The sequence below is a fragment of the Hemiscyllium ocellatum genome, chromosome 6 (assembly GCF_020745735.1).
Source record: "Hemiscyllium ocellatum isolate sHemOce1 chromosome 6, sHemOce1.pat.X.cur, whole genome shotgun sequence".
Classification (NCBI taxonomy): Eukaryota; Metazoa; Chordata; class Chondrichthyes; order Orectolobiformes; family Hemiscylliidae; genus Hemiscyllium; species Hemiscyllium ocellatum.
Genome location: NC_083406.1, coordinates 123113415 through 123134959, shown reverse-complemented (window position 1 = coordinate 123134959; position 21545 = coordinate 123113415). Strand labels below are relative to the sequence as shown.

The 21545-nt window shown below is 41.9% G+C and overlaps 1 protein-coding gene across 3 annotated transcripts in view; it reads left to right on the top strand.

Annotated features, from left to right (window-relative positions):
* pold3 (polymerase (DNA-directed), delta 3, accessory subunit) overlaps nt 1-17773 on the top strand; it is a 41704-nt gene extending 23931 nt beyond the window's left edge. For 2 of the 3 annotated variants that reach the window (XM_060826926.1, XM_060826924.1), the window contains exons 7-12: nt 1643-1712; nt 2388-2646; nt 4095-4204; nt 12899-13044; nt 15089-15167; nt 15665-17773. In XM_060826926.1, coding sequence (XP_060682909.1) covers nt 1643-1712; nt 2388-2646; nt 4095-4204; nt 12899-13044; nt 15089-15167; nt 15665-15888 — 888 coding nt within the window. In that variant the 3' untranslated portion in view covers nt 15889-17773. The remainder of the gene's footprint in view (nt 1-1642; nt 1713-2387; nt 2647-4094; nt 4205-12898; nt 13045-15088; nt 15168-15664) is intronic. The other variant, XM_060826925.1, reaches the window with a different exon arrangement.
* The last annotated feature ends 3772 nt before the right edge of the window (nt 17774-21545 follow it).

The following is a 21545-nucleotide window of genomic DNA, read 5'->3' as shown; positions in this document are numbered from 1 at the left end:
TTATTTACATGGAGAAAGACTGCAAAAAAAGCTACAGCGCAGAGGGATTTGGAAGTCTTTATTGATGCATCACATAAGGCCAGTATCCAAGTTCAGCAAGTAATCAGGTAGACAAATGGAATGTTTGCCTTCATTCCAAAGGGAGTGCAGTATAAAGGTAAGTAGGTATACAAGGTACTAGCTAGACCATAGCTGGAATACTGTGAACAGTTTGGGGTCCCTTAAATTAAGGCAAAATATACTGGCATGGAAAGCAGTCCAGAGAAGATTCAGTAGACTGATCCGGGGTTTAGAAGGAATGTCTTATGAGAAGAAGATGAGTAGTTTGGGCCTGTACTCACTGGAGCTTAGAAGGACAGGAAGGAACCTTATTAAAACAGATATGACTTTTAGTGAATTTGACAGGATGCTAAAAGGTTGTTTCTCCTTGTGAGTCTAGGAGCAGGGGACATAATCTTGAAATGAGGACTTGCATGTTTAAAACAGATGAGGAATTTTTTCTCAGAAGGTAGTGTATTTGTAGAATTCTTGACCACAGAGGGTCATCGAGTCTAGGTCGTTCCATCTATTCAAAGTTGAGATAGAGCAATTTATAATCAGTAAAGAATTAGATTTATGGAGAAAAGGCAGGAAAGTGGAATTGAGTATTATCAGATCAAACATGATCACATACCCACCAGGCTGAATGACCTACTTCTGTTCCTACACTTTATGGTCTAATGGCTGTCATAATGACGACAGCGCGAGCACAGTTGCACCTGTGATGACACATGAGTTCTTTATGGTCATTGAAATTGGCATCCAAAGTCAAAAAATACTTCTGATTTATAGTCAGCATTGTATAATTACAGGCTAAGTCAAATCAGGCACACAGTGGTTTTCGTGTGTTCACATTGACTTAACTAACTCTGTGTTAAAATGTTATAAGTCCCAAATGGGGCTAAACTGTTTCATAAATATGAGAGTCATATTGGCCTTGAAATGTTAACTCTGATTCTCTGTCTCTGAGACCTGCTGAGCTTCTCCAGTGCTTTGTTTTTAATCTAAACTGTTCACAATTGAAAACAGTTCTGTGTAATCAGATTACCAAAATCTGGAGAAAGAATTTTGATGTAAATATTATTACCATAAAATGGGTCAGAAGCCCTTTGTCATGCTAGAACTATTCATACAAATTTTCTAATATTTCTTTGGCCGTGGTGACTTTTGTTATATTTATTTATAATACATGACACATTGCTGCTAGATGCGAGCTTTAAGCAAAACTTGTGACTTTACACTTGTGTGTGCTGCTGCACCCAGCAATGGTGTTAGCCACAGACACAGTCCTCAGTTTAAATTTCTGAATTTGCTGCATTCTCTCAATGTTATGCTGGAAAGTTGGCCTGGATTTTGATCTTTGGTCTTTGAAGTGGGGCTTCACCTTCTGTAAGGCTTGAGGGGATAGTGGTGTTATATTGTGAATACTTCTCCTGATTCAGACGCTGTTGCTCCAATTCCCCTATACACAGACTTTTCTGTATCAGATATGTTGTCTGTGAATCAAGTACTTCTTGACATCCATCCTGAAAGATGACAACATTTTTTCTTCAATGTGTTGTTTCATGACAACCAAGTGATTTTTCACCCTCTTCTCTTCCAGGCTCCTTCAGGGAGTAAAACAACAAACAAAGGCAACAGCTTCACCAACTTTTTTCTGAAAGCTAGTGCTAGTAAGTAAACATCATTGGTAGCCATGCCTTAATTTCCTGGACCCCGAACTGTGGAATTCCCTCCCAAAACCTGCCCACCTCACCTTTTGGAAGTTACCTTCTTAACCAAGCCTTTGGGCCTTATGGCTCCATATCAGGCATTATGTTAAATTTTTCTTTGATACACACTCCTGTGAAGTCCCTTGGGGTTATTTACTGAATTAAAGGTACTATGTAAATGCATTTTAGTTGTAGTAAATTGAATGTCTATTCTGTGTGCTCCAGAGGTAGTTCCTGCTCACTCCTCCTCCTCCTAAAGGATAGACCATAACGGTTCGTAAAGGCAGCACACTACTACCTTCTCAAGGGCAATTAGGGATGGGCAAAAATAGTGTTGGCCTAGCCAGACTTGCCCAGTTCCTGTGAAAAAATAAAGGACCTTCAATGCATCCTTGGATTGTTCAAGTTAACTGCTTGCTCTGCACACTTGGGGTCTTCTGTTTTACTTCCTAATTTTTGTTTTTGTGTATGTTAAAATTTGTAATAATGCCATGCCTTTATTGAATTTTAAACAGTTCAGAGCTTCTTGTTGATAAATAATGACTGTTACATGTGTGGGAAATATAAGGTCTCTCTTGAAAAATACGTAATGGTGGTTGCTAGTACCCAGAGCTAAATCTGCTTCAAAACCCACAGAGAAAAGTTCGCCTCCATTCAGTCAAGTCACTGAGGAAGAAGATCTTCTGGCCAAATCCACTCTGGAAAATGCAGAGATGGGGGACACTCCTGTAGTGGAAGATAGCAATGTCAAACCTGTATCAGACAGAGACAGAGGGGGAGGTGGAGAGAGGTCCCCAACAAGTATGGCTTCAACACAGAAACCACTGGCAAATCAAGAGAAAATCCTGACAAAGAAGGACATGGTGAACAAACAACAACAAAAAGGTGGTCAAAGGTTAGTTGTGGGTGGGTTGCTGAGTGTCAGATGGATGGATGGATGGATAGATGACTGAAAAATACAAATCATCTAGTTATAGACTGTAAAATAAAATACAAAATAATAAAATGCTTGCACAGTCATGAACATTTCAATATACAGATAGATGAAAGTTTACTTAATTTCCACTACAGAATAAAAATGAAAGGCCTCCTTCAATCTATATTTTGATTTAAAGGTTGTGTTTCAGGTTGAGTTGTTAAATTCTTAAGCATTGATGAACTAGTTGAGTTTTATCAAATAAGGGATTGTGCTATGACATAATCTATTTGTTGTACATGTGACTGTAGAACAGTGCCTTTATGCTCTTTGTTGCATCATCTATTTACTACTGAGGCAAGAGATTGTGCTAAGGTTCCACCTGATGGTACTATTGGGCAAATCAGATTCCAGAAAGAAACTCAGCTTGAAATATATGTTTTGTTTTGTTTATTTCATTTAACTGGTTTGCGCCGAGGCTAGCTACTGAAATATATTCACATGAGGTTGCAGAAATTCTTCAACGATAGAACGTTTTATTACACAAAAGAAAACAAGTCATGCATGTATTACAATTAGAGAGACCTTAACACACATATTAAAACAAAGTTTCAATCTGTATTCCAGTGCTATCTATTAAAGAGACCCAAATTCAGAGCAATTATATTCCTGTCTCCACTTTTTAAAGTTTCTACTTAACTGACCCTGTCCAGTTTCCCTCCTTGAACTGCAGAAGTAATTTTGTAGTTCTGTCCAAGTTTGATGGCATGAACCTTTCACAATCCTGATGGCCAACATTCCCCATAAGCTGAACAGCCATTCCGATGTACTGCACACAGTTATTGGCATCAGCATGCCAGTTGTGGCATTGACTTGCAGTTCCGAAGTCCCTGTCACACTCTGGCCTTGGAGCTGTTAAGAAGATTTGAGGGAACACTGCAGATGGGCTGACACTTGTTCGATTCTAACAAGCTGAAGACTTTTATCCCCAACTCTCCTCGATTGGAAATCTTCTCAAACTAGAAACAACACTGCTGCAATGACTGGCTTCCTCTGAACTGAAACGAAACCTGCTTGTAGAGTAACCATTCCCTTCTTTACTGAACTGTGTTAGCAGAGAAACTAAAACTTGCATCTGAACTCTTAATTCTTCTCATTAAAACTCTGGTATACGAATGAACTAAATTAAAACAAAAATAATGACTTAGTGCATTGACACTGTCTACTATAAACTAAAAAGTCTAAACATCTTATTCTATTAACATTCCTGGAGTTCTCCCAACCCTGCCAGTTTATCTATTTGCTTTTAATGTCAATAAGCATAGAGCAAAGTAGCTGTAAACTTTTTTATTGTTATCCTTAAAAGACCATCAGAAGTCACTGATTAGTTTGAAATGTCTTTGTCTTCCCAAAAACATTTCTCCTAGCAGCAAGAAAACCAAGCGCAACGTTCCGTTAACCAGTGAAGAGGAGGAACCTTGTATCAAACGGAGAAGGAGGATCAGACAGCCTCAGTCAGACAGCAGTGATGACGAAGGTGAGATATAATCGTGCAATTCCGTTTGAATCCTTTCTGGCCAGGGAATAAATATTTTCTATCAGCAAATAGATGAGTTAATTTTCACTCAATTTTAATTTTTGAGATAGATGCAAACCCTAAAACAGTAGTTAACACAGTGGTGTATACTCTTAATCATTCACTGGATGGGAGCACATTGGCTGGGCTGTGGAAAACCTGGCCTCTGAGCTGCTATGGTAGCCACACTATTTGTATCACTGGTCCAGTTCAGTTCCTGGTCAGTGGTATTTCTAAGATTACCATTTTATATTCTCTAGTGTAAGATTCAATGATAGTGATGCCATTGAATATCAAGGGAAAGTGGTTGGATTCTGTCTTGTTGAAGACAGTCATCACCTGGCATTTGTGTGGCACTAATGTATGTTCAAGTTTGGTATGATAAGTGACGATGTCTTGCTGCATATGGACACAAGTTGCTTAAATATCTGAGGAATCATGCGCAGTTTATGTATTGTACAATCATTAGTGAACATCCCCATGTCTGACCTTGTAATGGAGGGAGTGTCATTGAATCAGCTGAAAATAATTGGAACACGAAAACTACTCTGAGAAACTGCTGTATTGATGTCCTGGGATTGAGATGATTGACTTTCAACAATCACAACCATCTTCCTTGTGCTAGGTATGATTCCAATCAGCAGTGTGTGTCTAGAGCCTTGGAATGTGAAGAGGGTGAAGTTAGATGGGCATATGTTACACTTTCTGCAGTTGCATGAAAGGTGTTGGGAGTAGAAGGAACAGTCCCTATGGAGAGATGACCAGGGAAGAGTGTGTGTGTCTGGATGTGGCAGAAATGACAGCTAATGATTGTTTGGATGTGTAGGCTGGCGAAGTGGGAAACGATGACCAGGTGCACTAGTTTTGTCATAGGAGGGAAGGAATAAGGGCAGAAGAACGAGAAATGGATCAGACACAGTTGAAGGCCCTGTCAGCTTTGGTTTGGGAATAAGGTCGGCATTCTGAGGCCTCCCTGCAAAGGTTGGCATCATGAGAATGCAGGCAACAGAGATGGAAAAATGGAATAGAGTCCTTGCAGGGAGCAGAATGAGAGGATGTATAGTGCAGGTAAGAGTTAGTTAAGTTTGATATTCAATGGCATCACTATCACTGAATCTTACACTAGAGAATATAAATTGGATATCTGTGACTGGCCTATCCCAAAGAAATGGAAATGGATGTTGAGGAAGGAAAGGAAGGAATAAGAGATGGACCAGTTGGAAATTGAGGGTTGGGTGAAAGGAAAATTGATGAATTTTTTCAACTCCAGATGAGCGGGGGAAGCAGCATTTATTGTGTTATTGATGTATTGGAGAAAGAGCTGTGAGGAGAGTCCCAAGCAGAACTCGAGCAAGGAATGTTCCATGTAACCGACAAAGAGACCGGCATAACTGGGCTCGTGTGTGATGGAAGTGAGAGAAGCTAAAGGAGAACTTGCTCAAAGTGAGGATGAGCTGGGGTGGTGGCGGAGGACAGGGGTGGTTCAGGCCTGCTTTCCAGGAAGAAGCGGAGACATCAAAGACCATCTGATGGGGATGGGCATGTAAAGGAATTGCACGTTCATGGTGAAGAGGAGGCAGCTCATGCCCACAAACGGGAAACCTTGAAAGTGTCAGATAAATCAAGGATGTCAGTGGGAAGGTACTGGACAAGCGGAGAGAAAGTAGAGTTCAGTTAGGAAAAAAATAAGTTCCTCAGGACAGGAACAGATTGAAACAATGGATCTGCGCGGGCAGTCCTGTTTGTGGATTTTAGGAAGGAGGTAGAAGCAGGGTGTACGAGGTTAGGAGAAAAAGAGGTGGGAAGCTGTGGCAGGGAGACTCCAGATGAGGTGAAGTTAGTGATGGTCATAGAACAGCTTGGATGTTCGATGGTGGGGTCATGGTCCAAGGGAGATATGAGATATTGAGACCGACTACTTAGTCTATGTAGTGTAGAGGTCAGCATGCCAGACAACAGCAGTACCATTTTTGTCAGAAGGCTTGATTACAAAGTCAGGATTGGATTGGAGAGTACAGAGAGCAGTATGTTCAGAGAGAGACAGTTAGAATGGGTGAGCAGAGCAGAGAAATTAAGGTGACCAATGTTATGTTGACAGTTCTCAATGAGCAGTTTGAATACAGGTAAGAGACCAGATGGTCCAGGAGAAGGGACGGTATTGGAGGCAGGTGCATGGGTCTGTGGGCCAGGGAGAGGATTTCTGCTCACAGAAATTGGCACAGAAGTGAAGACTATGGAAGAGGAGTTCAGCATCTTGTACTACGTAACATTCATTGAGGTGAGGACTGAGATCAGTACTTTGCTGAGTACAGATCGTTAAGCATTGGAGAGAGGAAGGTCAGAAGGTATGGTAAATACCCAGCAAGTGGTGGAATAAAAGGAATGGATGGAGTCAAAGGGAACAGCAGGTGAGTTAAGATGCCAGAGGGCCATAGGCGCCTCTGCATTGTTACAGTTTGCATTCCTTAATATTTGAAAGGAAGAGAAAAAGTTTCTTGTTAAAATGTTGAATGAGCTGAAGAATGAAGTTGAACTGAGGTGTTGGATAGCTTTGAGATAGTGAGAGGTAATACTGATTGAGAGGGAGGACAAGATTATGCATTTGGCAGCAAATAGCACTGACCGTGGATCTTGGGATGCAACAAGAACACCTGCCCCAGGTTACCCCCGTCCATTTTTGAATTGAGGCTGTAATGAAGCCAGGCAGGAGCTAAGTGGCAATCTTTGCTGTCAAATAAGGCAGCTGTAGATTGTGAAGGAGCAAAGATTGCACTTATTAGATTGATATGCCCCTGTTGTCGGATGTGGGGGTTTAAGGAGAGTCTCCATGTTACTGACGATTATGTCTGCAGGAAGTGTCTTTGGTTGCAAATCCTATCATATCACATGGATCGGTTGAAGCAGCAGTTAGAGGTAATAAATAATTTACAAGAGCTACAAGGTGTGGCAGATGACAGTTATTTATAGGAAGGGAGAAAAGCCACAGATACAGTCAGGTAGATGGGTTAACTCCAGAAAAAGTAGGAGGGATAGGCAGGTAGTGCAGGACTCTTCTGTGGCTATCCCCATTTCAAACAATGAAGCTGTTTTGGAAAATATAGGGGGTGGTGGACTCTTAGGGGAATGTAGCACAAACAGCCAAGTTTCTGGTAAGGAGATTGACTCTAATATAATGAGGAGTACGCCCGGTTGGAAGCAATAGTGTGTGGTAGAGGACTGTCTAGTCAGAGGCACGGACAGACACTTCTGCGGCCAGCAGTGAAAAATCAGAATGGTGTGGTGCCTCCCTGGTGCCAGGATCAAGGATGTCTCAGAGAGGGTGCAGAATGTTCTCAAAAGGGAGAGGGGGCAGGAGATCATTGTACACATTGGAACTAATGACATAGGAAGGGAAAAGTTTGAGATTCTGAAGGGAGAATATAGAAAATTAGGCAGGAATTTAAAAAGGAGGTCCTCAAGGGTAGTAATATCTGGATTACTCCACATGCTACGAGCTAATGAAGGTTGGAATAGGATAGAGCAGATGAATGCCTGACTGGGGAGCTAGTGCAGGGGAGAAGGGTTCACGTTTTTGGATCATTGGAATCTCTTCTAGGGTAGAAGAGACCTGTATAAGAAGGATGGATCGCACCTGAATTGGAAGGGGACTAATATACTGTCAGGGAGATTTGTTAGAGCTGCTTGGGATGATTTAAACTAGTAAGGTGGGGGTGTGGGACCCAGGGAGATAGTGAGGAAAGTGATCTGAGACTGGTACAGTTGGGAAAGGGTGCGAGTCAAACAGTCAGGGCACGCAGGAACAAAGCAGAGAACAAGGTAGGATTGATAAATTAAACTGCATTTATTTCAATGCAAGAGGCCAAACAGGGAAGACAGATGAACTGAGGGCATGGTTAAGAATATGGACTGGGACAACATAGCAATTACACCAACGCGGCTCAGGGATGGACACAATTGGCAGCTTAATGTTCCACGATACAAATACTTTAGGAAGGAAAGTGGGGGGTGGGGGGGGGGGCGCAAGAGAGGAGGGGGAGTGGCGTTCTTGATAAGGGATAGCTTTACTGCTATAGTTGGGGAGGATATTCCCGGAAATACATCTAGAGAAGTTGTTTGGCTGGAACTGAGAAATAAGAAAGGGATAATCACCTTATTGGGATTGTATTACAGACCCACAAATAGTCAGCAGGAAATTGAGAAACAAATTTGTCAGGAGATTTCAGTTATCTATAAGAATATTAGGGTGGTTATGGTAGGGGATTTTAACTTTCCAAACATAGACTAGGACTGCCATTATGTTGGAGAGGAACTTACGTGTGTACAAGACAATTTTCTGATTCAGTATGTGGATGTACCTGCTCGAGAAGGTACAAAACCTGACATACTCTTAGGAAATAAGGCAGGGCAGGTGACTGAGGTGTCAGTGGGGGAGCACTTTTGGGGCTAGTGGGGCTAGCGACCATAATTGTATTAGTTTTAATATAGTGATGGAAAAGGATTGACTGGATCTAAAAGTTGAAGTTCTAAATTAGAGGAAGGCTAATTTTGACGATATTAGGCAAGAACTTTCAAAAGCTGATTGGAGGCAGATGTTCACAGGCAAAGGTACGGCTGGAAAATAGGAATCCTTCAAAATGAGATAACGAGTATCCAGATACAATATGTTCTTGTTAGGGTGAGGGGAAGGCTGATAGATTTAGGGAATGCTGGGTGACTAGAGAAATTGAGGTTTTGGTTAAGAAAATGAAGGAAGCATAGATCAGGTATAGATGAGAGATCGAATGAATCCTTATAAGAGTATAAAGGATTATACTTGAAAATCAGGAGGGCGAAATGGGGACATAGCTTTGACAAATAGTTAAGGAGAATCCAAAGGATTTTTAGAAATACATTAAGGACAAAAGGGTAACTAGGGAGAGGATAGGGCCCCTCAAAGGTCAGCAAGGCGGCCTTTGTGTGGAGCTGCAGAGAAATACTAAACAAGTATTTTGCATCAGTATTTACTGTGGAGAAGGGCATGGAAGATATAGACTGTGGGGAAATTGATAGTGACATCTTGAAAAATGTCCAGACTACAGAGGAGGAGATGCTGGATGTCTTGAAGCACATAAAAGTGGAAAATCCCCCAGGACCTGATCAGATGTACCCTAGAACTCCGTGGGAAGCAAGGGAAGTGATTGCTGGGCCTCTTGCCAAGATATTTGTATTATCGATAGTCACAGATAAGGTGTTAGAAGACTGGAGGTAGCTATGGCGGTGCCACTATTTAAGAAAGGTGGGAAGGAAAAGCTAGGAACTATAGGCCAGTGAGCCTGACATTGCTGGTGGACAAATTGTTGGAGGGAATCCTGAGGGACAGGATTTGCATGTATTTGGAAAGACAAGGACTGATTAGGGATAGTCAGCATGGCTTTGTATGTGGGAAATCATGTCTCACAAACTTGAATGGGTTTTTTGAAGATGTAACAAAGAGGATTGATGAGGGCAGAGCAGTGGATGTGATCCATATGAACTTCAGTAAGGCATTCGACAAGGATCCTCATGGGAGACTGGTTAGCAAGGTTAGATCTCATGGAATACAGAGCAGACTCGCCATTTGGATACAGAACTGGCTCAAAGGTAGAAGACAGGGTAGGGGTGGAGAGTTGTTTTTCAGACTGGAGGCCTGTGCCCAGTGGAGTGCCACAAGGATCGGTGCTGGGTCTACTTCTTTTTGTCATTTATGTAAATGATTTGGATGTGAGTATAAGAGGTATTGTTATTAAGTTTGCAGATGACACAAAAATTGGAGGTGTAGAGGACAGCAAAGAAGGTTACCTCAGATTACAATGGGATCGTGATCAGATGGGCCAATGGGCTGAGGCTTGGCAGATGAAGTTTAACTAGGTAAAAACAATGACTGCAGATTCTAGATTAGTGGTGCTGGAAAAGCACAGCAGTTCAGGCAGCATCCGAGAAGCAGTAAAATCGATGTTTCAGGCAAAAGCCCTTCATCAGGAATACAGGCAGAGAGCCTGAAGGGTGAAGAGATAAATGAGAGGAGGGTGGGGGTGGGGAGAAAGTAACATAGAGTACAATAGGTGAGTGGGGGAGGGGATGAAGGTGATAGATCAGGGGGGAGGGGGGAGTGGATAGATGGAAAGGAAGATAGGCAAGTAGGACAAGTCATGGGGACAGTGCTGAGCTGGGGTGAGGTGGGGGAAAGGGGAAATGAGGGAACTGTTGAAGTCCACATTGATGCCCTGGGGTTGAAGTGTTCCGAGGCGGAAGATGAGGCGTTCTTCCGCCAGGCGTCTAGTGGTGAGGGAGTAGCGGTGAAGGAGGCCCAGGACCTCCATGTCCTCGGCAGAGTGGGAGGGGGAGTTGAAATGTTGGGCCACAGGGCGGTGTGGTTGATTGGTGCGGGTGTCCCAGATGAAGTTTAATTCAGATAACTGTGAGGTGCTGCATTCTGGGAAAGCAAATCTTAGCAGGACTTGTACACTTAATGGGAAGGTCCTATGGAGTGTTGCTGAACGAAGAGACCTTGGAGTGCAGGTGTATAGTACCTTGAATGTGGAGTCGCAGGTAGATAGGATAGTGAGGAATGCATTTGGTATGTGTGCCTTTGTTGATCAGAGTGTTGAGTATAGGGGTTGGGAGGAGAAAGTGAGGACTGCAGATGCTGGAGATCAGAATCAAGAGGGATGAAGAGCTTATGCTGGAAACATCCATTCTCCTGTCCTCAGTTGCTGCCTGACCTGCTGTGCTTTTCCAGCACCCCACACTCTACCCTAGGAGTTGGGAGGTCATGTTGCAGCTGTACAGGACATTGGTTAGGCCACTTTTGGAATATTGCATGCAATTCTGGTGTCCTTCCTATGGGAAAGATGTTGTGAAACTTGAAAGAATTCAGAAAAGATTTACAAGGATGTTGTCAAGATTGGAGGATTTCAGCTATAGAGAGAGGCTGACGAGGCTGGGGCTATTTTCCCTGGAGCATCAGAGGCTGAGGGCTGACCTAATAGAGGTTTATAAAATCATTTGGGGCATGGATAGGATAAATAGACAAAGTCTTTTCTCTGGGTTGTGGGGAGTCCAGAACTGGCGAGCATAGGTTTAGGGTGAGAGGGGCAAGATACAAAAGGGACCCAAAGGGCAACGTTTTCATCCAAAGTGTGGTGCTGCCAGAGGAAATGGTGGAGGCTGGTACAGTACAGCATTTGCAAGGCATCTGGATGGGTTTATGAATAGGAAAGGTTCAGAGGGAAATGGGCCAAGTGCTGGCAAATGGGACCAGATTAGGTCTGGAAAACTGGTCGGCGTGGATGACTTGGACTGAAGGGTCTGTTTCCATGCTGTACATCTCTATGACTGACAATGTTACAATCGCTATTATAGTCCTTGCATTGCTGCTAAATCAATTTCCTGGTCTATACTGTGGGAGCACCCTCGTAATGAGGTCTCCTACTCGCATACACCAAAGAAAGGAGGAATGGATAATGAATGTGCCATCAGCACCACATCCAGAGACCAGATTCATCTGTCAATGGTGCATGATCATCTATTTTAGATAGCTATATAAACTGAAAAATAACGTTATGAAGCAGGGGAATGTCAGCTATTTTATAGCTCTACTACAGTTTGCCAATTGAACATGTTCACCACCATACTTATTTTAAGACCAGTCCTTGAGCAGCACAGGGTTGACCTATCCAAAGAGTTGGCATGAGTCTCCCAGGTTTTGATGAGGGCAAAGGAGATCAGACCGACTTGAGAGGAGCATATTAGAACAAAGAGCAGGGAGAAAAATTATCTTTGCTGATAAAATGTAAAGTTATAAGCTAAGCTGTATTTTGAGAAGAGTGATAGAGATGTATAGCATGGAACAGACTCTTTGGTTGAACTCATCCATACTGACCCGATATCCTAACCTAATCTAGTCCTATTTGCCAGTATTTGGCCCATATCCTTCTAAACCCCTTCCTAATCATATGCCCATCGAGATGCCTTTTAAATGTTGTAATTGTACAGCTTCCACCATCTTCTCTGGCAGCTCATTCCATACACGCACCACCCTCTGCATGAAAAATATGCCCCTTAGGTCTCTTTTATATCTTTACCCTCTCGTCTGGACTCCCCCACCCCAAGGAAAAGATCTTGTCTACTTATCTTATCCATGCCCTACATGATTTTATAAACCTCAATAAAGGTCACCCCCTCAGCCTCCGATGGTCCAGGGAAAACAGCCCCAGCCTGTTCAGCCTCTCCCAGTAGCTCAAATCCTCCAACCCTGGCAACATCCTTGTAAATCTTTTCTGAACCCTTTCAAGTTTCACAACATCCTTCCAGTAGGAAGGAGACCAGAATTGCACGCAATATTCCAACAGTGGCCTAACCAATGTCCTGTACAGCCGCAACATAATCTCCCAATCCCTATACTGAATGCTCTGACCAATAAAGGAAAGCATACCAAACGCCGCCTTCACTATTCTATCCCGGAGTGTTTTGTTGATGGCAAGGATATTGATTTTTCAGAGTGGTTGGGGAATCAAGGAGGAATGTTTTCATTTTGCCTTTGAATAAATTCTGTTCAAAAATGAACATTGCATTTATTTTGTTTTTCAGCATTGAGCAGCTCTCCTTGTCATTCAAGTTCTTGGTTTTCTGTTCTAGTAATCCCAGATTCTCCTGAAGCTTGCGATATAAGGACTCCATCACCATCCCCTGAAGAACCAACTGGGGAAGAGGATATATCACCTCAGTGCTTTGCGGACATCGAGGTTAAGCCACCATGTTGGGAAAATGCAGATGGATCCCAGGTAATTCCCAGTTCCTCCAGCAGGAATTATTCAGTTGCTGTATGCAGACAATAATTTGCAGGATAGTTATGCAAGATTTCAGGAAGGAGCTGTGGCCTGTCTCTATGTAGATGTGAAGGGAATAGAACAAGCTGCTACAGTAAAATCCGTCTTTAAGCATGCATCCAGGACCGGAGCTTGCTTGATTTGCAATGCTAATTTTGGTTTCATGCCATTAAGTATGGTCCATTCTTTGGAAAAACAAAACTGAAATCTGCAACAATATCTTTTATATATCAAACACTAACTTGGAGAAGATCCCATGGAATTTTATAGGAGCATAATCGAATAAAATCTCATCAAGCTACATGGTAATGGCTAAAGAGATGGGTTTTAAGGTTTGTCTTAATGGGGACCAGAATAGAGTCAAAAGATTTTGGTAGGAAATTCTAGAGGTTTTTATTTTTCATTCATTTAGAGCATGTAAGGAATGCTGGCAAGGCATGTGTTTAGTGCTCATTCCTAATCGTCCTTGAAAGTATGATGGGTGATTCACCTTCTTGGTTATAACTGAGTGGCTTGCTAGGCCTGTATATTTTTTCAAACATTCTAGGGTGAATCACATTACTATGGATTTGGAGTCCTGCATAGGCCAGACCAAAGAAGGATGGCACAATTGCTTCCCAAAAGCGCACCACTGAATCAGATAGATTTACATAATCTATTAGTTTTATGGTCACTAAAATGAGACTGGTTTGTCTACTCTTGTTTTATTTAATTAACTCCAATTTAAATTACTCAACTGGGATTTTAACTCCTGTCTTTGGAACATGGTTCAAAACCTAACCAGTCATTTCCGAGTTTAGTGGCTTAGGTAACTGAGAGCATGGCAGCTAATGGTGGAGCAATAAACACCTTGGGAGGGCAAGAGGTCAGAATTGGAGGAGGACAGTGATGACATTGGATTATTATTTCTTTGAAAATCATCTGAAACAGACTCAGCCTGGGAGATGATTGTTTGGCGAGCTGGTGCAGGCACACTGGCTTCCTCCTGGACCATGAAACTTCGGTGAGCTCAGCAGATTTAAGGCTGGAGGAGGTTGCAGCAATCACAGAGCAGAAGGTGGGAGTGGTGCAATGATGGAGGGATATGAAAATCAGGATTGAAGTTTAAAGAACAAGTCTTTGCTGGACTAGCAGCCAGAGCCCTTTTGACCAGTTGGGATTTGCACCGGAGTCATCACAAAGCACTGTGGTCCTACTTTCTTCCCATTATCTCTCAGCTTCACCAGCCTCATATATTGGCTACTCTTCATTTTTAAGAATTGATGCTTTCCACATTTGTGTGTTCGTGGGAAAAAACCATGTGTGTTTGACATAAACTTGAATTTGTGTCCATGCAGCAATTACTCCTCCCATTCCAACTCTTTGGCAGGGTCAAAAATCCCAGATAAATGTGTCAATAACTCAATAAAGGTATATGACACCATTCAGCAATCCAACAAGCACTTTCTCAGGTAGTAACCTATTCCTCCCTACGTCATCGTCACCTCGAGCTTTGTACTAAACTGATACCAATATCCCCCTAATTATCAGAACAATTTTGAATTACGATAATGGAGATCTAAATAAGATTCAGGGGAGACGGTGGCATTATCTTAGTGCCTCGCGATGACTCTTTATAAAGCTATTTAGTGTGTCCAGATCCTGTAAATCTTTGTCTATCATTGATCCAGTTCTTTTTTTGAAATTTTGACGCATGAATCTGTTTCAAACATCCTGTCAGGCTCTGCTTCCCAGTTTATTATAAGTATTTTATATATATTTTCAAACCTTATTACGACTTGCCCATCATCTTAACTTTGTGTTCACTGATTACTTACCGTTTTGCCACATGTGTTGATACTCCAGCCGTAATGTGAAATGGAAAGGACAACAATTAAAAACCAGAGTAAAAGCAGAAAATTTGCATCTGGTTGATCAAGTGCCGTCTGGAGGAGAGAAATTGGTCAGTGTTACAGCTTCATTCCATCTTCCTCTATTTCCTCCCATCCTCCCCATCCAGAAAGCCGTAGGAGTAAAACGTAGGAAACGGCGGCGAGTTCTCAAATCCAAGATGTTTCTGGATGAAGAGGGTGCTATGGGTAAGATTTAGTAATCATTACATGATCTTTAATATTAATACCATTTGTTCAGTTATCAGGAAGCCCACAAAAAGTGAAGAATCTCCTATTGGTGAGGAGTTGCTGGAGTCCTCTTGCTGGAGAAACCAAAGTGGGGTTGGTCAGAAGTTCAGGTCTTGAGTTGAAGACAGTGCTGAATCTTGGTTCACTCTGGTAGCCAGGGAAGGAAATGAATTCAGTGGCAAGAACATGGTGTGGGTGCTTTGGGATGGAGGGAGGTATGTGAAGCTTTGATCTTCCTAGCATTTCACTGGGGGAAATTGCAGCTAATCCAAAAGTGGATGTTGGACACGGTCAGGGAGGGAAGTGAGAGTTTGTGCTTGTAGAATCCATTGTCTGATGATACTTTTGAGCTTCACTGAAGCTGCATTTAAAATAGATTGTCATACTCATGTATAGAATGTATCTGTTAAGTCTGTTTATGTTTGCCCCCTCCCCTTTCCCGCATCCTTTATCAGTGACAGAAAAGGTTTATCAGAGTGAGTCGTGTACAGACAGCGAGGATGAGTTTGTGGCCAAGCAACAAGAGTCGAAGAATCTCTTGGGATCCAAACCAGCCGCCACAAAGAGCACATTGGGAAACAAAGACCAGTTAAAGGAGCAGAAGGATAAGAAAGCAGCAGCTTCCAGCAGGGCAGGCAAGCAGGCGTCCATCATGGGATTCTTCAAAAAGGCTGTCTAGTGGCAGCTTCCATCTCGTCTCGTGCTGACCCAGCCTCAGTCAACTGGTGTTGAATGTGCATCATCAATCATTGTGGACAGATATTGATATCTAAACCAGAGTCCGAAAAGCTAACCATTGGCTCTTGGTTTATTTGAGACAAGCAATAAACAAGAAGGAAAGCTGGTGCTGGACAAATCAGGTGTGTGGGAAGGGTCACCCATAACTGAGTGATGCAGTTCATATACCTCGAGTGGCACTCAAGTTGGAGACTATTTCTCATTGCACATTTAAACATTGTATATTATTGTCAGGAGTCTTTCTGCTCCGCCACTGCTTTGGGAATAATCTTCGAACTTTATTCCAAATGGTACTACTTCTTTGTCTTTTATTGAGATGATATCGACCAACTGGATCTCTTCAGCTTTCTGAAGTGATCATCAATAAGAGTGTTTCAAACAGATGCCTGTGTACACATGGTAGTTACAGGATAGGGTTTTAATCATCTCCCAGGTTGAGTCTGTTTCAGCAGATAATGTTAAAAATTGTTTGAGATCAAAAACCAGGAGAGAAACAACGTATGTTTGTTTTTTGAAAAGCAATTATTTGTGAACAGTTTCAGATGGGTTGTGATTTTGACATTTGGAAGGATGAGCTTCCTTACCCTGTATGCTGCTTTGGCCTCTATACTGTTACAACACATGTTACTACTTTACATTGCTGCCTTGCACACTGTTTTGTGTCATTGTGGAGTATCTCAATAGCCCTTGTAAAGTCCTTGGAAGCAGGTTAACAGATTTTAGGAATTGTTTCTGGAGCGTTCCTCTTGTCCCCACCAGGTTCAACACTGGGTACAGTTCAATAGTTTCACAACAACCCGTGATTATCTTCTGCCTGAGCCTTCTGTGACCAGGGAAATGTTTATAGATTTTAGAGGACATTACAATGTTGTTTCCACAAGTCACTGGACAGTGAACATGTGTACAACACAATTAATTTAGTTCCATTTTCCTTAATTTGGCACTAAACCCAGCATATTCACTGCCCCAGGCAATATAAGCTATGCCTTCCCACTCTGATTCTGATATGTAACCCAGTCTGTTTGACTCGTACATTTGCACCAGATGATTACATTTATTTATTGAGAGTCCCCCACCTCACATCCCAAGTGAGCTGTAAGGAATGCTTTCAATGACAGGAGTTCTGCAGTTTTCTAAATACAGTCAGTCACAGGAGTTTTCATTTTACTGCATAGATTAAAGGAGTTTATCCTGACTATCAACCAGTTCTGTTCAGTTCAACATTGGGATGGGATACACTCTACAGGTATTCACGTGAACTTTTAATCAATAAGTAGCAGTGGGAATTGTGGAGACTGGCAGTGGCCCTGACAAGGTGCTTATTTGTAAATGAACGGTACTGGGGAGGATCACAATACTTATTGTATTCCTCCAGGGCTCAGTGTAAGCCAACAGTACCCAAAGTCTGTGAAGTTCTGAATATTGTGATATTTGTGCAAATGTCCTGCTTTGTAAGCAGGAACACTGGACACATGTCCTTCCACTTACTATTCGGTTGATAGTCTGAAATATCCAATGCCAATTAAACTTGTATTCATTGCTATGTATCTTTACTTGCAGCACAGAAAGTACTGATTATTACCCCTAGCAGTTGCAATTCTGAGGACTGTTGAGGATATGGTTTCTGGGGGAGTTCATCAGTCTAAGAATTCACAATCATAAAGGGGACTCTCCCAGCAACGTACATGTAACATTCAGACATAATTTCATTTGTACTTCAGACCTTGTAAATGGAACTGGGCCACCTTGATGGTTGTGTTGGTGGAGTGGGGTGGGGTGGTGATATATAATTAACAGTTTCCTGTTTTAAAGTTTATCATACGTGAATAAAAGTTATTTTACATAATCCAATTCAAATTATCTAGTGTATACTTACACAGCAGAGGGTCTTCACTCAAAGCACTTGAGGCAAACAGCAATAATGTATAATGCAGAGCCCGAAGCTAAAATTCTGGGGATGTAATTTCAAATCCCCTGGCAGATAGTGAGATTTGAATTTTTTTTTAAAATCTGGAATAAGAAAATAGTCTAACGATGGCTATGTAACCTTTATTGATTGGTTGTAGATTTTCACTAATATTTTTAGGGAAGAAATCTGCTATCCTTATCCAACACCATGGCCCAGCATGTTTCCCCCATTTTCTTTGGTTTGATGGCAATGGTTTTCAACTGAAGCATGCAGAAAAGCATGCCAGGAGCAGCATCACATTACCTAAAAATGAGGTGCCAATCTAACGAAGCTACAAAACAACTGCTTGTGTGCTGAACAATATAAGTTTCAAGTGCTGGAGAGAGTTAAGTGATTCCACAACCAATGAGTCATATCTAAACTCTGCAATCCTGTCACATTTAGTTGTGATGGGTAATTAACTCACCGGATGAGGCTCCACAAATATCCCCATCCCTCTCAGGGGGATCTCAGCATACCAGTGCAAAACTGAAGTTGAAAGTTTTGCAGCGATCTTCAGCCAGAAAGATTGAGAATCCATCTTAGTTTCCTCAGATGGTCTCCTGCATCACAGATGCCAGTCTTAAGCCAATTTGATTCACTTCACGTGATATCAAAAAACAGCAGAAAATATTAACTACTGGTTTGACAAGACTATGGGCTCTGACAACATTTCAGCAGTAGAATTCAAGATTTGTGCTTCAGAACTTGTAGTGTCCCTAACCATGCTATTCCAGTACAGCTACAACATTGGCATCTACCCAACTATGTGGAAAATTGCCCAGGTGTCACCTGTACATGAGAAGCAGGACAAACTCAACCTAAATAACAATAATTAAGGGGTAAACAATAATCATAGAAGCCCTACAGTGTGGAGACTGGGCCCAAAACATTCAAACTGACCCTCTTAAGAGAATCCCACCCAGATCCATTCCCCAACCCTATTACTCTATATTTCCCTTGACTAATGCATGTAACCCACACATCCCTGAACACTATAGGCAATGTAGCCAATTCACCTAACCTACACATCTTTGGACTGTGGGAGGACACCCACATAGACACGGGGTGTCCTCCCACACTCTGTAAACTCCACACAGACAGTTACTCAAGGCTAGAATCAAACCTGGGTCCCCGGTGCTGTGAGGCAGCAACGTTAACTACTCAGCCACGGTGATAATGCTATCTAATAACAGTTCCTTGGCTCATTAATGTTCAGTTTGGGTTGTGCCTGTGCTGTGTAATTCCAGACCCTCATTACAGCTTTGATTCAAACACAAATGGAACAGCAGAACTCTAGGAGGAGTTGGACCAACTGCATGACTCTGACTAAGGTGAGAGCGACTGCCATTGACATCATTTAACCAAATATGGTGCCCAGGAATCCTAGCAAAATTTACTAAGTGGGAATTGAGGGGAAAACTCTGGAGTCATACCTGGTTCAAAAATGGTTGTAGTTGTTGGAGATCAATCATCTTGCTCTGGGTAATCTCTGCAGGAGTTCTTCAGGATAGTATCCTTGGCCCAACTGTCTTTAGTTGCTTCACAATGGAGGGAAGGTCGTTGGTAAGGTTAGAAATGTGGACGTTTGTGTCATGCAGTGTTGAGCAATGACCATCTCCAACAAAAGAGAATCTAACTATTGCCCCTTGACATTCAATGGCATTGTTATCACTGTCCCATTATCAACATCCTGGGCATTACCATTAACCATAATATGAACTGGACTAGCCATCTAAATACTTGCTACAAGAGTAGTTCAGAGGCTAGGAATCTTGTAGTGAGTAACCTATCTGACTAAGCCTGTCCACAAAGCTCAAGTCAAGAGTGCGATAGAATACTCCCTCCTTGTCTGAATCACAGGAGGTCTAATAACACTGAAGAAACTAAACATCATCCAGGACAAGGCAGCCTATTTGATTGGCACCACATCCTAAATTGAATTGAATTGGCTTTATTGTCACATGTACTCAAATTAGTACAGTGAAAAGTTTACATGTCACCACTTACAGCACCACCTTAAGTACAAAGGTACTAGGAATTTTTTTTAGTTACAGAATAGAGCAATTTTAAAAAGTTGCATTACAGCTATACACAGAACAACCATTGATCAGAAAAAAAACAAGAAGCAAAGTTAAAAAGCAAGCATCCCTGTCTCTCTGCAAAGGCTTTCTGTAGTAGACCAGTACCAGGAACTCCATATGGTCTGCTGACTGCCACCATGCTCTGCCAACCCTAGGCCAGGTATTGAAGGCCATTCCTCAAATGTTCACTCCTACTACCAATGTTAAGTAACACCAGTATGTATCATCTAAAATTTACCAAGGCTCCTTAGACAGCACTTTCCTAACATGAACTTCCTAGTAGTGATGTGGATGAACCTACAGCAAATGGACTGGAGCAATTCAAGAAGGCATCTTATCAAGTGTAACTAGGGATAGTCAGTAAATGCTGGCCCAGCTAGTGAAGCCTACATTCCATCAATGAATTTTAAACAGTTACAGTAAATGTATTTATATAGTACTTTTCACATAATAAGATAGCCCAAATCACAGAGTTGGATAGAGCTCTGAAGGATAGTGGAATCAAGGGTTATGGGGATAAGGCAAGAACAGGATACTGATTGAGGATGATCAGCCATGATCATAATGAATGGTTGTGCTGGCTCAAAGGGCAGAATGGCCTACTCCTGCACATACTGTCTATTGTCTATTGTTACTCATCAAAAGTTGACACTGAGCCACATTATACGAGGACAGGTGACTAAAATCTTGGTTAGAGATTGATCTTCTAGAGTGTCTTAAAGGAGAAATAGCAAGTAGATTTAGGAGAGAAAATCTAAAGTTCAGGGACCTGATAAGTAACCATCTAAACTCTCACATATCTGTATATGATGAAGTAAAATGCTCAAGAAGGAATGAGTGCCTTCTAATATAAAAGTTGGTGTGCCTAGTTCTCATGGACTGGAGCAGTTCCTGGACAGAGATTATCACCACTTTCTTAAAAGTAATTATGAATGGGAAATACAAATGCCAGTCCTGTTTATGACACCTACATCCTGTGAGTAAATATATAAAATATAAACAGCTCGGAGGGAACTTTCCGGTCCTAAGTCCAAATACATTGTGGTCAGTTGTAACACTGTATTGCCATTTTGGCTTGTTCCACATAATTTAGGGATGGACCATGAGTCCTTCCTGATCTCTGACTGGGCTACAAAATTGGATTAAAGTTGCTGCATAATGGAGATCACCATACCTTCACTGCATCCTGGGAATTGGCACTTGCTTCACTGGAATTCCTTGCTTCACTGCTATCACTGGGTTCTAAGACATTCAACCTTGATGTTAAATGTTTTAAATTAATGGGCAGGATTAGGATGGCATAATTTATTACCCATCCCTAAATGCCCTTGACAAGGTATTCAGAGGGTAGTTTAAAGTTGACACCATGATGTGGATTTGGTGTCATATACAAGCTAGACCAAATCAGGACAGCAGATTTCCTTTGCTGAAAGGCATAAATGAAGCAGATGGGTGTTTATGACAATCTGGTAAGTTTTAAAGTCACTATCTTTGATACTCCCTTGTTTCTTTCAGGTGTACTTAATAAAATGAACTTGAAGTTCCCCCAACTGCCATAATATGATT